We start from the raw sequence: 14,417 nt of genomic DNA, 5'->3' as shown, positions 1-14,417 counted from the left end.
CTGTGATATGTATAGAGAGAAAGCTTTACCAAATTGTATAAACTAGTTTAAAAAAAAAACGAACTGAAACCAAAACCAAAGATAAATGACACAAGAAGAGAAAAAAGGAAACAGCCAGCAGAGTTCAGCATATTCCATGCTCTCTTGACAGACAGGAATCGCTACTTTCCATCGTAAAGATCAAGCTTCACGAGAAGGACAGAGAGGGTCACTGAGTCCTGCCTCAGCTTCCTACGGAAGTAATCCACTACAGGGACTCAGGAAGTCAAGCTGCAGCTGCTGGCCTTACTACTGAACTGGGGTAAAACAGGGAAATGAAACCAAGTCTTGGAAACAAAATACAGATTAAAGCTTAGCTAAGCTTTGGTGGTTCTTTTTCCCAAAAATGTACCATGGTGCCACTTTGTTTGCACATTTTTTTAATAATTAGTTAGCACATGATCAGAAGGTTTTTATCACATTACTAAGAATGACTGATTTTAGCCTATTTCTTCTTCATACTAAAGCTCTCAGAACTATTACGCTACGAACTAGAACTCAAGGCACACTTACCCCTTTCTTTCGAGTTGTGAAGCTTTTACCAACGTTGGTATGTGCCAGTTCACGGTCCATCTCATTCATATAGGACTTGAGACTGCCTATAAGCTCATTAGGTGGTACATTCTGGTCTTGTGTTTGATTTTCAGCATCTAAATCTTCCTCATCTGAGAAATCAAACTCCTGCTCTTCATCCAGATCATCAGAATCCAGCTCTTCTGAGTCTGGCCCTGTATATTATTTTGTGTCAGTACAAATAGCAAACAAATCTGCGCAGCACCCATTGGTGACCAGAAAACCCAGTGAAGCCAAATAAGCAACAGTTATTCTGACAAAAGCAACAAAGCAGAAATCTCACCTAACATTCTGTCTATCGCTTTTGTAAAAGAATCTACATCAAAGGTAACATGGGGTTCATCAGACGACCTGAAATATAAAAATATTTTTAACTAAATAAAGGTTTTGTGCTTGCCTGAGCCTGACACAGGCATAAACTGCATGGCATACTGATTGCTCTCAAGCCTAGATGAAAGCTGCGACATCTGAACTGATGGTCATGGAAGCAACTTCCAGCATTTTTACCTGCACGAGTGTCAGAGCAGACACCAAGGTGGTTTAAAAGCAACTACATATCCGCTATCACGGCTTTGTTTCAGGCCTCTGCTAAGTTGAACACTTTTAAACTCTGACTCTCTGCCCTGCAGAATCAACCAAAGGGCTGCAGCAGAATGAAAACCCATTCCACACCACATACCGAACTTAAAAATGCTACTACCATGGCATTTCTGCTCCTTCATGTGTTGAGACTTTGGATACAAAAGCCTTCATACTTTCAGCAACTGCTTCCAAGTCATATTTCTGCTGTTCCTCACTTGAGGAAGGGATGGACTCATTTCTTCTCTCCTTCAGCATCTTATCTAGGTCATCTGGTGTGATCTCCATCCAACTGTCATCTGAAAGGATACAGGACATGGTTGTTACTCTACACAAGTCTGTTAGACCACAAGACCCAATCCAGGCGGTTCAGAGTGCTGCTGGTATTTTGTAGCTTACTTTTGTACTATTAAGTTTTCATGATGACACTAGATAACATAGGGTGTAAGGCAGTGACAGGGTGAGAAAAACGGAGTTCAGATTTTGTTTCACTACTACAGAATTCTGCTTTACATGCAGCTTCAAGCTAGCAGGTATTGTTCTAGTCAAAGACAATCCTTTTGCCACTAAATGAAGGAAGAAAAGGCCTACACTATAAGGGAAGAGCCAATCCAATCACCAACTATGATCACTGACACTGAATGTTGGATTTGTGTGCTACTGCATCATCCAGAAATACAGATGTGACCTCTACTGGGCACTGGCAACAATTACACTTCTGTCCAACGAGTGAAAGAAACCTGCTACACAAAGTTTACGCTGGGTTTGTATCGCCATCAGAGTAGACCACACAGTGATGAACTTTGTATTGTCAGTACTGGAACTGGTTTATAATAATACAATGTTTAAGTACTTTCTGTCCAGTAGACAGTTGACACAAAGGACTTAATCTAGTTTAAGCGTGCACAGTGCTACTGACCCAGTGGTACCAACACAGACACTGGACAGCCGATCTTGCCCAAGCTTTGTGTCTTACACATGTGAACCGGTTGCCTCCATCCCAAATGACGGCCCTGCAGCAGTCACAGGGGAGGAGACAAAGTATGTGGACGCAGAGACCGGTGCAGTGCTGTCAACACTCTCCCCCAACAACTAAGCCCTCGTCATAGGAACAGTCCAACTCCCAATCCCGCTTACCATCCTCTGGAGGGAGACAAGCTGCTTCCCTCTCAAGCTCTTTCAAATCAATGGTTGTTGTCTCTAGCAATGTCAAGATTTCATCACCTGGGTTCAGTTCAATAAAGCTAGAAGAAAAAACTCAATTTACTGCAACGGATTTTTACTGGCACGACAATGCCAGTGGCATTGCACACTACACAGCCAGGCTTTCACTCAATTCCTCATTATTCCTCCCATACAAAAAGATAAGCGAATTTGAGGGAAGCGCCAGAATACGACACAGACTGTAATAGCCACAACAAAACACAGTCACTCACTGCAATTCCTTGCTGATGGCTCCAAAGCCCATTTCTCAATTTTCCTTGTTGTTTATATTCATTTTGTCATGGTAAACATTAGTGATGCCAGCTCTCAAGCAGCACAGACTGGAAATTCAAGCAACTAACAGTCAAGACACTATGAGCTTGCAAACCCTGATATATTTTTGTAATGGTTTATTTTTTAAGATTTGAAATTCAACACCAGCTGCCTGTCTTGAGTAAAGGAGACAGATTATTTGGTATTTACTATTCACTGGGATTGCTTTCCAATGAAACTTTCAAACACTTTCTATAGCCAACCAACTAAATGATGCTTCTCGGTCACCTCTTAACCCACTTGAATATTTTGGCATTTTACAAAAGCAAGATAAAAAGCTACTCAAGCAATAACTTCTACTATCAGAGAGTATTCTAGGAGAATTAATACTCACAGGTCCCAGCCACAGCACATATGTTAAGTGTACAATGGAGAAAAGGGTTCAGATTTTTCACAACAAGTATTAAAAAGGTAAATTAACGTACATATAGTATATAATTACTCACAAATTTCAAGTAGCTCTTACCTTTCTGCCTCAACAACAGACTCCTGGAAGTAATCTTCTGCCATACGCAGCAGTTGCGAGTACTTAGCAGATCCTTCCATTTCTCCCTATTTAATGCAACTCATAAGTAAGAATCTAAACAATTCTTCCTCCCCGTCCTTTTCAATTAGGCTTCATAACAATAACTGTGTCGCACATGGAAATTTAGTGCTGAGAAAATCTACACAAGTAATATGTATCTACACATGTTTTGCCATGTGCACCTGGAACAGAATATATGAAATTGGGATAAGGTGTTTTCACAGCCAAATATGACCTGAAGTCTTATGCTGCAACATTGTGTGGTGTGCACTAAACACGAAGACAACACTATGATCCCACAGCAGGGTGGATTTACCAGGCCCAGGTTACAGCTGTAGAGGAACTGTGAATGAACTCTTGGTGCCTGGGATTTAGCCACAGAACTAGCACTGCAGTACTGTAAGAACATTCTCCATTTCCTATGTTGTAGAGACATTAACCTAAGCATTCTGCTAGAGCTGCCCAATTTTATTATCTCCAAATAAGCAGTCAATTTATGTCCAATTGTCAAACTTTCCACCAGTCTCCTCTAAATTTCCTTTTAAGGCATCCATATTACAGACAATACCTTAGACTGTATTCAAATTGTCAAATTGGACATACGTCAAATTATGTCCAATTTATGTCCAATAACAAATAGGTATTCAAAGGCATCTTTAAAGAAAGAAAAAACACACCAGAAAACCCCAAAAAGCCACACAAAGAAAAAACAATACAGATTTATGGACCCAAATGGGTCCATGGGTGTTAAGTACAGACTTGGAAGAATATTTATGTCTAAACATACAACCATATTGTGGTTTCCTTTATTCAAGTATATTCCCCCTTTCTTTACAATAGAATCACAGAATCGTTTGGTTGGAAATGACCTTTAAGATCATTGAGTCCAAATGTCCCGGTCCACTACTAAATCACATCCCCGAGCACTTCATCTCTCTGTCTTTTAACTCCCTCCAGGGATGTGGACTCAGCTACCACCCTGGGCAGCCCATTCCAGTGCCAGAGAACTCTTTGGGTGAAGAAATTTTTCCTGAGGTCCCCTGGCGCTACTTGAAGCCACTCCCTCTCATCTTTTGGCCCATCACTTGGGAGAAGAGAGCAACATGCACCTCGCTACAGCCTCCTTTCAGGGAGCTGTAATTCATCCCCAAGTCTGCTTATTCCTCTTTAATTTCCAAAAGAAATTAATTAATTTCAAAGTGGAACAAATTGCACCTATCTTGTTTGAAGACATCAATTCATTTTCCATAGGTAGGAGTAGTAAGATTTCTTGCCCAGCTGTAGCTACTTACACAAGCACAAGAACAAAACCATGTTTTTCCTGGAATGTTTAAGACACACACACACACACACTACTTCACCTTGAAATAATCTTTTTCCTTTAGGCTGCTGAGGAATCTCTCCCAGAGGGGACCGCTTAACACTTTTCTCTCAGAAACAGGACATACTTTACTGCGCTTAGAACACAAAATTTCAAAGCCATGAGCCTGTATAAGAGATGGAAAAACAAGAGGTTCTCAAGGTGTGACAAATTTAAGTGCACCTTTAAACAACTCCATAAAGAAATGACTGTCATGGAGCTCCTGACATTGCTATTGGAGAAGCAGGTGTCAAACTCAACTATATGTCAGGTAGCAGTATCTTCCTTTGTAAGGTGGAATCTCTCTGGAGCAATAATGCATCATTTTGACTTTACAAAGTTTCTCTAAGTGGGCAAAGCAACCTAGAAGACAGATCTATAGAGTACAAGCTACTCCTCACATAAACATGTAGACTGTACCTGTATTTATCATCTATGGAACTACAAGAGCATTCTGTTCTGTAAAAGAGAACTTCAGGATATTGTACTTCCAGAAAAATGGTAACTGCAAATTTGCTCATATTTTTCTGTACAAGCACACAATTTACAAGCCAAGAGTCATTTCTCAGACACAGGTAAAAAAGCAAAGTAAGGACTAAGTACAAAACGCATAAAAGTTAATTACCAGTTTCATGCCCAGATCATAGGCTTTGTATTGAGGGTGAGATGGGAGAGGCAGTGTGTATCCACTGCGTCTGTCCGGAACAAACTTCTGCTGCACCAGCATTGCATACAAACACTTTGTGAAAGTAACCTGAAAAAGCCAGAGCAAAAGAAAAACATGCATTGTAGCCACTGTGTTGGGTACAGGCATCAACTTTCCACCAGTCTCCTCTAAATTTCCTTTTAAGGCATCCATATTACAGACAATACCTTAGACTGTATTCAAAATACATACTGGATACACTTGCCTATGACATGTTGCTTTACAGATCTTACTAATCTTGCTTACAGATCTACATTCCAAGTTGATATCTGTAAATAAACATGCTTCAGTACATAAACTTCACTCAGTCTAAACACATTCTATAAAATTCTCAGTGTTCATGACAATAAAGTATGTTTTGAAAATGTAAGGGCTCTTTTCAAGTAATGAAACCAAAGCTGACATTTTAAAAACAGTCTAGAAGTCAAAAATTTGACTCTGAATCTTATTTTTGGGATTCCAGGGGTATACCTCTAATGCAATGTATCACACACAACAGTGCTTGGACGATGTCACGAAACACTTCATAAAACAGCTTTCCCAGAGCTGTGTAAGCACAGCCGAGAAGGTGAAAAGCCTGGGAATGAACAGCTAGGGGTAGTTAGAAGCAACTCCTTACGCTTGCTGCCAGCACTGTCGAACTGCTCTGATCACAGACCTAGATCAATTTACTGAGCAAACATTTTGGCAGAGGAACTTCTGATTTCAGAATCACTTCTCTCATGACATTTGAAAATCTAGCCACATCAGCTTGAAGAGAGAAAAGCTATTAATGTCATGAACTGGAAATCCATGTCTAACATCAAAAGAAAACAATAAATCAGAAAACATGTTATTTTAAAAATGAAATCCACATGTGTGTATCACTCGACCACAGAACCTCCATCAGTTACAGAACCAAATTCAGTGACAAGCTGCATTGGAAGGATCACCTACCACAGTCATCACACGGTTGTCTGCGGGGAAAGTTCGAAAAGAGCGACATGCTCGTAAATCTACTGCATCTCGGAGGTAAAAGGCCTGGACTGCTGCTGCCACCAACGAAGGGCGCTGCCTCAGCACCGCCACGATGCCTGCCGGAAGGTAGCAGTGGGCTCGGTGAAATGAGGCCTCAATTTTCTCAGGATATCTGTATCACACGGTAGCAACAGAGTGCATTAAGCGTATTGCAAGTTCAAATCACTTTTTAATTATTATTCCCATTTTCACTTTCATCTTAACATATATTATGGGACAAGTGCCAGAAGCTTTTTCTAAATTGAAGTTAAAACTCTGCTACTCTAACATGTGGAATGTCTGTTTATATATATGCATACACATAAATACACATGGCTAATAAAGATTTAACCTCACACTGTAATATCAATCTCTATGAACTTGACTAACAACGTCCAGCTATGCAGTACCCTTCACCGCACCGAATGTGGATGTCACCTGGCTCATGCAGCCAAGTCATGTACAGTGCCGAACACACCAGTGACAAACTGGGGCTCTGAAAAGCATGCTGGTTCTACATTTTGGTTTTTAATCCTCTCCCCTGCCCTGCAAGGGGACAGAAGTTTCAGGGAAGAAAGATACGAAGGAAGAATTATTCTTGCCATTGTTAGGTACGGCATCACAGCAGGGAACTTTCAGAGCCCTCAGGTAACACTACAGCCTACGGGACACTGGTCCTCCTCTTCAGAAGAAGGCCACAGAAAAACCTCCAGCTGGGGGTTTATGAAAAGGAAGCAGTTTTACCACATCTAACATGAAAACGAACACAAGAAAGTACCCCAGACAGCCCAGAACTAGGACTTACTGCTGCAGAAGACAAAACCAGATGACCCACATACCCACTGATGCGTTTATACACTGCCCTTCTAATGGGCTCTGCTGCCAGGAACTCCTCCGAACGGGTGGATAACAGCATTAACGCCTCCGAGATCGTTGGACAGGCAGCAGAGAGGTCATACTCCTGTTCGTCAGTCTCTGACAGCGGAATGATGTGCAGTTCTCCTTTATAAAAGAACACCTGGCAGACAGTAACATTCTTATCAGATGGGATAAGAACAGTCACACGCTAAGCAATGCAAAATTCCATTTCATATATGAATGTATTGGTTTTAACACAGAAAATACTGACCACAAACAGAAAAACAATGCAGAAAAGCGTGTGCTTTTTTTTTTTTTAAATGGGAGATAAGGTAAATGCAGGTGCCAGAGATCATGATCCAACCAGTAAACAAACCACCCTACTTTAACTGCAACAAGCGTGGTCAAATATATCATGTTTCCTTAAATACAGTAATTCCAAAAGTTCCTCTTTGACTAGAGATTTGCTTTGGGAGATTCCGGCAGCTTAACCCAACTGATGAAGAATAGGATAGGGACTGAAAAGCATTATTTCAGGGGCTACACATGACCTCTGTTGGTTCCTGGTCCTGAGAAAAGAAATCAATCTAACCTTACCAGCTCCCCCACTCTGCTCCTTCAGATGCAAGGAAAACACAGCACCAATAGTCCACAGGTTTACAATTGATTTGTATGTTGTGTTCTGCCCCTTTTCTTTTGAAGAGTCTTGTCATCAGAAAAAAAAATCCCACGCTAAATTTTTGCTAATGAAAAAAATAAGTTATTTCCATTTAAATCCACTGCCAAGAAATCCAGTGATGTAAGTCCTAGCAATCAAGCACAGAGAGGTGATCTGGCTGCAGACTCTGGGTGAAAGAGTCCACTCACTAATCCACCCGTGTCAGACCCAGTCTGCCTCCTTGCAGAGTCAGCAATGGTCCAGTCTTGAGCATCACCCACCCCAAGGGCTGCGAACTCTCGTGCTTGAGCATTCGAGAATATGGGAGTGAAAAATCCAAGTGGCTACAGCAGAGCTGGAAAGCTCCGATGGATCCACAAGTATTCCTGAGGAGAGCAATATGGTATCACACTGCCAAATATATTCCATAGTTCCCATGTTAATCCAAGCCTTCCAATAACCTCAAAAATGGAAAGGTGGCCACACTTACTGATTTTACAGATTAATCAATAGCCCAACATCTTCACTGCCTTCGCATTTGCCACCATAAGCAGCAAGTTCTAAAAAAATTCATTTGGCTCAGTGCATGGAACAATTCTTAAAGAAGATTTATGTGCTAGTCAGACCTGTCTGAACAACACCGCCTAGCAGGCAGGTCTGCAGCCTCTATAGTTTTGCCGCAGACTCTGTAGTTTTGCCATTAGCATAAGAGCATATTAGGATAAGAACATTGTCTTTCTTCCTTCCATCCATCAACAAACCAATCCTAGAAGAATCACTTAATATCTGTAACAATCTCCAGAAATCCCCAGAGCGGTTTCTCAGGGCACACTCGCTCTACACAGCATTCTGCAAGTGCACACAGAGAGGAATCAAGTATCAGAAGTTTCCAGTGGTCCACAGCACATATCAAGAAGCTCACTGAAACCCAAATGAAAACAGACTGTGCTGAAAAAAACCATGCTGTTAAGTAAAACAAGTCTTGAGCCCTGACCAGAAGTTTCCTCACAGGTAAGAGGCTCTGGATTTCCAGTAGCAGTCAGTCCACTGCACTATGTAGAGTTGCAAGAGAAAACTCCAACTGCTGAGTAAAAAGCCACTGTGAACCACTTGTCAACAGGTGGCGAAGTTTTACTCACCCTGTTTTCACTGTTCTCAGGGTTCAGCCACTTTGGGAGAAAATCAGCTGCTTCTATCAAGAGAAACTCCCCGTCGTTGTCATCAATCCTGGCCAAGGAGAAATCAGTTTCTTACTAGGGTGAGTCTCACACAACACAGTAACACACACTTCTACACAGGTGTCTGCATTGGTTTTAATACAAAGACAGGACCTTATGCCAGCCCCTGGTAGGGAAAATGCCAGACTCTTTTGGGTCTAGTTCTGTTCAATATTTTTATCAATGACCTGGACGAAGGGATTGAGTGCACCCTTAGCAAGTTCATGGATGACACAGCTGGGAGGAAATGTTGATCTGCTGGAGGGTAGGGAGGCTCTACAGAGGGAATAGGCTGGACCAATGGGCCGAGGTCAACGGGCTGAGGTTCAACAAGGCCAAGTGCTGAGTCCTGCACTTGGGACACAACAACCCTGTGCAGTGCTACAGACCTGGGGAAGAGTGGCTGGGAAGCTGCCTGGCAGAGAAGGACTTGGGGGTGTTGGTTGACAGCAACTGAACATGACCCAGCAGTGGCCTGGGTAGCCAAGGAGGCCAATGGCATCCTGGCTTGTATCAGAAGCAGCATGGCCAGCAGGAGCAGGGAAATGATTCTCCCTCTGCACTCTGCACTGGTGAGGCTGCACTTTGAATCCTCTGTTCAGCTTTGGGCCCCTCGCTACAAGAAAGACACTGAGGTCCTGAAGCTCATCCAGAGAAGTCTAATGAGGCTGGTGAAGGGTTTGGAGCACAGGTCTTACGAGGTGGGGCTGAGGGAAATGGGGGTCTTTAGCCTGGAGAAGAGGAGACTGAGGGGAGACCTTATCACTATCTACAACTCCCTGGAAGGAGGCTGTAGCGAGGTTGGGGTTGGTGTCTTTGCCCAAGCGATCGGTGACAGGACGAGTGGGGATGGCCTCAAGTAGCGCCAGGGGAGCTTCAGGCTGGATATTAGCAAAAACTTCTTCACTGAAAGGATTCTCAGGGAGACGTCTGAGTCATCATCCGTGGAAGTATTTAAAAGACAGGTAGATGTAGTACTTAGGGATAGGATTTAGTATTAGATCGGTACCCTTCGACCTGACGATCTCAAAGGTATTTTCCAACCTAGGGATTCTCTGCCTCTTACTCCCCATCCCAGCTGCTGAGCACGGTGGTGCCCGGGGTTGTTACCTGGCCACCAGCCCCGGGAACTCCCTGGTGATCTCCCGCACCAGGTAAACGATGAACCACTCGTCCTCCACATTATCCCCAAACACTGTGGTGCTGCCGATGTGCGGTGGGATCTCACCTGGCCAGGCACAGGAAAGATGACTTAGTGCCCTGCTGCCCACCCCCTCCCATCCCCAGCCCCCTGCCCCGCTCGCACCCACTAACAGGTCCCTACCTTCCTCACAACCCCCCGCTCCCTGCAGGGCTCCCCTTCACAACCTCTCCATTCCCCCTCGTAGCCCCTTTTCTCCCCCCATTCCCCTTCGCAACCCCTTTTCTCCCCCCATTCCCCCTCGCAACCCCTTTTCTCCCCCCATTCCCCCTCGCAACCCCTTTTCTCCCCCCATTCCCCCTCGCAACCCCTTTTCTCCCCCCATTCCCCCTCGTAGCCCCTTTTCTCCCCCCATTCCCCCTCGTAGCCCCTTTTCTCCCCCCATTCCCCCTCGCAACCCCTTTTCTCCCCCCATTCCCCCTCGTAGCCCCTTTTCTCCCTCCATTCCCCCTCGTAGCCCCTTTTCTCCCCCCATTCCCCCTCGCAACCCCTTTTCTCCCCCCACTCCCCCTCGCAACCCCTTTCCTCCCCCCATTCCCCCTCGTAGCCCCTTTCCTTGACCCGTCCCCCCCTCGCCCCGCTCCCCGCTGACCGCGTTGGGGCCGGCAGCGCAGCCGGAGCGGCTCCCGGTGCCAGATGTAGGCTGCGAGGAGCGGGGCGAAGCGCTGGGCGATGTCCCGGGCGAGGAGGGGCAGCTCGGGGCCGCCCCCGGTCGCGAACAGACGGCAACGCACGGCCGCCTCAGGGCCGCGGGGATCGGCCATGGCGGCGCCTCGGCTCTCGCGATACGCGCGGCTGCCCGTGCCCCGCGCCGCGCTGGAAGCGTGAGTGACCCGGGGTGGCGGCGCGATTGCCCCCGAGCCCTCCTACCCCCTTGTCCCCCCTGCTACCCCCTTGTCCCTCTTCCTACCCCCTTGTCCCTCCTCCTACCCCCTTGTCCCCCCTCCTACCCCTTGTCCCCCTTCCTACCCCCTTGTCCCCCTTCCTACCCCCTTGTCCCCCCTCCTACCCCTTGTCCCCCTTCCTACCCCCTTGTCCCCCCTCCTACCCCCTTGTCCCTCTTCCTACCCCCTTGTCCCCCCTCGTACCCCCTTGTCCCCCCTCCTACCCCCTTGTCCCTCCTCCTACCCCCTTGTCCCCCATCCTGTCCCGCTGCCTCGGCCCCGCTGCCCCCCGGCCCTACTGTCCTCTCCTGCCCCGCTGTCCCTACTGCTGCCCTGTCCCCTCCTGCCCCACTCTCCCCCCGTCCTATCCTGCTCTCCTCTCTCTCCTGCCCCGCTCTCCTCTCCCTCCTGCCCCACTCACCCCCCTCCTGCCCCGTTCCTGCCCCGCTCCCCCCCTCTCCTGTCCACTCCCCCCTCGCTCCTGCCCCGCTCGTCCCCCTCCTGCCCTGCTCTCCTCCCGTCCTGCCCCACTCTCCTTCCCTCTTACCCCGCTCTCCCCCCCTCCTGCCCCGCTGTCCCCCTGCTCCTGCCCCGGTCCTGCCCTGCTCCCCTCCCCTCCTGCCCCGCTCCCCCCAACTTGCCCCGCTCTCCCCTCCTCCTGCCTTGCTGCCCCCCTCTCCCGCTCTGCTGTCCCCCACTCTAGGTGTGGGAGAGGGATTTGAGTCCTCCTGCTGCCCTGCGACCCTGGGGGACAAGGGGCTCGAACAGACCCTGAGGCCTGAGTTTCCACTGGTCCTGGTTCGCCCATGGTCCCGGTGCTGTCCCTTGCCACCTGTCCCTCTTTGCCTGCGCATCCCTGCGCGGGCAGAGCAGAAATGGGGGATGCCATTTCTCCTAACTTGCCACTGCTTGGTGCGGTGACCACTCTTGTGCAGTTTATGTCTCCTACGGGGACAGGGAGGTCAGATCTGCTCTTGGAGAGCGGCAGACGCATCCCCAACAACGTTTTAAGCTGAAAGGAAGGCACTGATTTCTAAGCCAAGAGTTTTTATCTCAGCGTGTCTCCTGCAGTTAGTTTTGATGCTTTAATTCTAGAGCTTTGGTCACAAGTATTAGCCTTATAATAATAAGAAATGAGCTCTGGTATGCAAATTAGTGCATTCCTTGAAAAGCAGAAGAAAACCCTGCAAAGCTTTGGAACTCTGTAGGTATTTATTCTTATAAGTAATGTGATGTTCCACTTCTTTTAGACAAGGACTTCCAAAACATGCCTTGCGGCATCACCCACTGCCAGAACCACTAGCGGAGGTGTGCCCAGCCACAGCCACATCTGGAAACCACGGGCGGGTCTCAAGGTACGTGTCCTAATGTGAAGTGAATCTTTGTCTGGAAACAACAGCAAAACCAGGTGCCTTGTGTTGAGTTCCCTTCACAGAAGGAATACAGTAGGTAGGCTTGGGCTTTGCCTGGCGTCTGTATCACTGCCAAACACATCCTTCCTGTTTTGGAAATCATCAAAAGTGTAAAGCTGTGTTCTCAGCTCAAAAATAGCCTGGGTCATCTAATTTTGTGTAGGAAACAAGAGGGGGAAGAATATTTCCTGAGTGGTGTAGAACTAAGTCTACAGCTTAACTGAGATAATTTTAAGAAAAATCTGTTCCCTTTGACCTCTAGACTTCCTATGTTGTTGAGATTAATAGAAGTTACAGTTGTTATAATTACTTGTGTGCTGTGGCTTCTGCTTAAAATGCCTCTGAAAAGAATATTTATCATATGAAAACTCTGTCATTGGTAAGATCTTATCTGACAAATCTATGCCTTTTTGTACAGAAGAAAAGTTTTCTGACCCACATCATTTCTCACTGTGTATTGTTGGTGGTTTTTTCTTCCTTTTCTTCCTCTGTGCGTTTCAGGGAGTCCAAAATCCGAAAGGAATCGACTGACCCTTCTGTTGCTCCACCTGGTGAGGATTCGTGGTCTGCTGGTCAGAGTTACGCTGGTGCCTCCACTGAAGACAGCTCAGCATTCTCTTGGGGCTATGATGTGAGTAAAACGCATTTGCCTGAGCCAAATGTAGCACAGTGGGTAGAAAGACATTTGAAACACCATTGCAAATGCCTGTCAGGATAAAAATGAGTCTTGGATCTGTCTATAAATCACAATAGTGATCATGCAAAGACTATCTTACCTCTTCCCCACCTCTCCTTTCTCTTGGATCAAAACATATTAGGCTCACATTATTCAATTAATATTCTTCATTTCCATCTAAAACTTTAGAAATGTAAATAACTTAATGCATACATGTATCTCTACAACATAATCAGTGTTGCTGTTGTGCAACCCCAAACAGGACTGGATGACTTTCATCAAACTTCTACATACTTGTACATTTCTCAAAATCTAGTTAGCCTCTACAACATTATTTTTGTTTAGAAATACTTGTTTTACTCCCCATTTATCCGAACAAAGTGTGCTGTTGCTTTCTGTGAGGTGAGATGGAACTGTATAGTTTTAAATTACCAAAGAACTGACCTCATTTTTAGCTAGAGGAGAACATGTAATGATGATCCTGAACATCCTTCACTTCCACAGCATTTCACACCAGTCTGAGTTGCTTGTTCTTTTGCTGTTGTTCGTGGACATGGCAAGCAACAGATGTTCTATTTTATTAAAATGTCACTGAATGTTATTCTTCCCATTGTGGTCTCTTTTATGTCTGTTACTTAGTATAATAATACAGATATTTCAACATGTTTCAGTAGTTTTTCTGTTGTGTCCATGTGAGCTTTTTATGTAGCTACCATCAGTCCGCAACATCTTGGGGGGGAAATTGTTTAAAGTTAATGTCTTTCTGTGCGAAAGACACATAACTGTTTAAATCAGTCCCACTCAGCTTTAGACAAATAGTCGTCTTTTACAGATATTAAAAAAACCCTAGCAATTAAAAAACCTCTCTGAATGCTATTCACTAGCTATTTATTGGATAACTTCCTTGTCTAGGAATTTGATAAAGCTGCCACACAACAAGTTCAGCAAATGTTCGGGCAAATTGATGAGCTTCTCTATGAGCAGACAGAAAATGTGAGTGTTGAGGGGCTGTGGGAAGAATGCCGCCAGTGGACATCCAACTTTCCTCATCTCAGGTATTTTATTAATAGACTCATGCTAGCGCCATCACAGAGTTGTAAGAGGGTAGGGATGGGAACAGTTGATTTTAAAACCATGTTAGTAGCAGGGTGGTTTTATGCACTTATATAGCAGATAGAGATAAAAAGATCACTCTG

General features: G+C 45.4%; 2 protein-coding genes across 7 annotated transcripts in view; one reads left to right on the top strand and one right to left on the bottom strand.

Moving 5' to 3' along the window:
- Positions 1-16: 16 nt before the first annotated feature.
- Positions 17-11,064, bottom strand: ECD (ecdysoneless cell cycle regulator). The gene is made up of 12 exons (XM_054071298.1): positions 10,842-11,064; positions 10,159-10,276; positions 8,971-9,058; positions 7,155-7,333; positions 6,256-6,448; positions 5,239-5,367; positions 4,615-4,740; positions 3,194-3,279; positions 2,329-2,435; positions 1,313-1,490; positions 896-963; positions 17-767 (listed from the first exon to the last, which is right to left on the bottom strand). Exons 1-12 carry the CDS (start codon positions 11,011-11,013, stop codon positions 538-540), a joined length of 1,674 nt encoding a protein of 557 aa, XP_053927273.1. The 5' UTR covers positions 11,014-11,064; the 3' UTR covers positions 17-537.
- The window catches only part of FAM149B1 (family with sequence similarity 149 member B1), a 12,936-nt gene continuing 9,464 nt past the window's right edge, over positions 10,946-14,417 (top strand). For 5 of the 6 annotated variants that reach the window (XM_054071297.1, XM_054071296.1, XM_054071294.1 and 2 more), the window contains exons 1-4: positions 11,994-12,094; positions 12,384-12,488; positions 13,047-13,176; positions 14,134-14,276. In XM_054071297.1, the coding sequence (XP_053927272.1) occupies positions 12,009-12,094; positions 12,384-12,488; positions 13,047-13,176; positions 14,134-14,276 (464 nt within the window). In that variant the 5' untranslated portion in view covers positions 11,994-12,008. Of the gene's footprint in view, positions 11,074-11,993; positions 12,095-12,383; positions 12,489-13,046; positions 13,177-14,133; positions 14,277-14,417 lie in introns of those variants that run through there. The other variant, XM_054071293.1, reaches the window with a different exon arrangement.

This window comes from Cuculus canorus, chromosome 7 (assembly GCF_017976375.1).
Source record: "Cuculus canorus isolate bCucCan1 chromosome 7, bCucCan1.pri, whole genome shotgun sequence".
Lineage (NCBI taxonomy): Eukaryota > Metazoa > Chordata > Aves > Cuculiformes > Cuculidae > Cuculus > Cuculus canorus.
This window is presented reverse-complemented; position numbering and strand designations above follow the sequence as displayed.